General features: G+C 42.7%; 1 protein-coding gene across 1 annotated transcript; it reads left to right on the forward strand.

Moving 5' to 3' along the window:
- The first annotated feature begins 755 nt into the window (after positions 1-755).
- LOC132488028 (small ribosomal subunit protein uS10-like) lies at positions 756-1,136 on the forward strand. Its single transcript, XM_060096037.1, has one exon. It carries the CDS (start codon positions 756-758, stop codon positions 1,134-1,136), a length of 381 nt encoding a protein of 126 aa, XP_059952020.1.
- The last annotated feature ends 251 nt before the right edge of the window (positions 1,137-1,387 follow it).

Raw genomic sequence — 1,387 nt, forward strand, 5'->3', positions numbered from 1 at the left:
AGCAGGAGGAATCCTTTCTTACGCAAGACAGAGTCAGCTTTTTTGTTCTGTTCAGGCCTTCAACTGATTGGATGAGGCCCACCAACATTAGGGAGGGTAATCTACTTCACTCAATCTGTTGATTTAAATGTTAATCGCATCCAAAAACATCCTCATAGAAACATGCAGAATACTGCTTGACCAAATATCTGGGCATCCTATGGCTCAGCCAAGTTGACACGTAAAATTAGCCATCACAAATCTATAGTCCATTTTGAATAAATTTCTGTATGTGGTGTGAGGTAAGAAGAATTGAGGTTTTTGTTTTGTTTTGTTTTTTCCAAATGGATATCCAACCATTCCAGCACCATCTGTTGAAAATATTTTCCTTTCCACATTGAAAACGTTGGCACCTATGTAGAAAAGCAACTAAAAATATCTGTGGGTCTACATTTGTACTCGCCATTCTGTTTCATTCATCAATACGCCTATCCTTATGCCAATATTTACTGCTGTAGCTTTTAAGTCTTAAAATCTGGTAGTATAGCTCTTCCAACATTTTTCTTTTAAAAAATGTTTTGGTTTATTATGAGGCCTTTGCATTTCCATATAAATTTTAGAATATGTGTGTCAATTTCTATTTTTAAAAAGCCTCCTGGCTCTTGGAGGAAGACGCGGTCCCTGCAGCGGAGCCTCGGGCCACCCGCTCCTGCTCGTGACTCACCGCTGTTCGCTCTGGCTCAGGAACAAGTCGGTCAGGAAGCCGCGCCACAGCCATGGCTTTTAAAGATACCGGAAAGACTCCCGTGGAGCCCAAGGTGGCGATTCACAGCATTAGAATCACCCTCACCAGCCGCAGCATGCAGTCTTTGGAGAAGGTATGTGCTGACCTGATCAGAAGTGCGAAGGAAAAGAATCTCAAAATGAAAGGACCGGTTCCGAGGCCTACCAAGACTCTGAGAATAACTACAAGGAAAACTCCTTGTGGTGAAGGTTCTAAGACTTGGGATCGTTTCCAGATGAAGATCCACAAGCGACTCATTGACCTGCACTGTCCTTCTGAGATTGTCAAGCACATCACTTCCATCAGTACTGAGCCAGGAGTTGAGTTGAAGTCACCATTGCAGAGGCTTAAATCAATGTTTTTAATAAATTGATAATCAGTTGTTTTTAAAAAAAGCCTACTGGTATTTTGATTGGGATTTCATTAAATCTATAGATCGATTTGGGGAATATTGGCATCTTTAATTTGAGTTCTTTTTTCTTTTTCTTTCTTTTTTTTTTTTTTTTTTGAGGTACGCGGGCCTCTCACTGTTGTGGCCTCTCCCGTTGCGGAACACAGGCTCCGGATGCGCAGGCTCAGCGGCCATGGCTCACGGGCCCAGCAGCTCCGCGGCATGTGGGATCT

The sequence above is a fragment of the Mesoplodon densirostris genome, chromosome 4 (genome assembly GCF_025265405.1).
Source record: "Mesoplodon densirostris isolate mMesDen1 chromosome 4, mMesDen1 primary haplotype, whole genome shotgun sequence".
NCBI lineage: Eukaryota > Metazoa > Chordata > Mammalia > Artiodactyla > Ziphiidae > Mesoplodon > Mesoplodon densirostris.

Excerpts from the sequence above, each read along its gene's own strand:
- LOC132488028 (XM_060096037.1), top strand. The coding sequence starts at position 756 with ATGGCTTTTAAAGATACCGGAAAGACTCCCGTGGAGCCCAAGGTGGCG.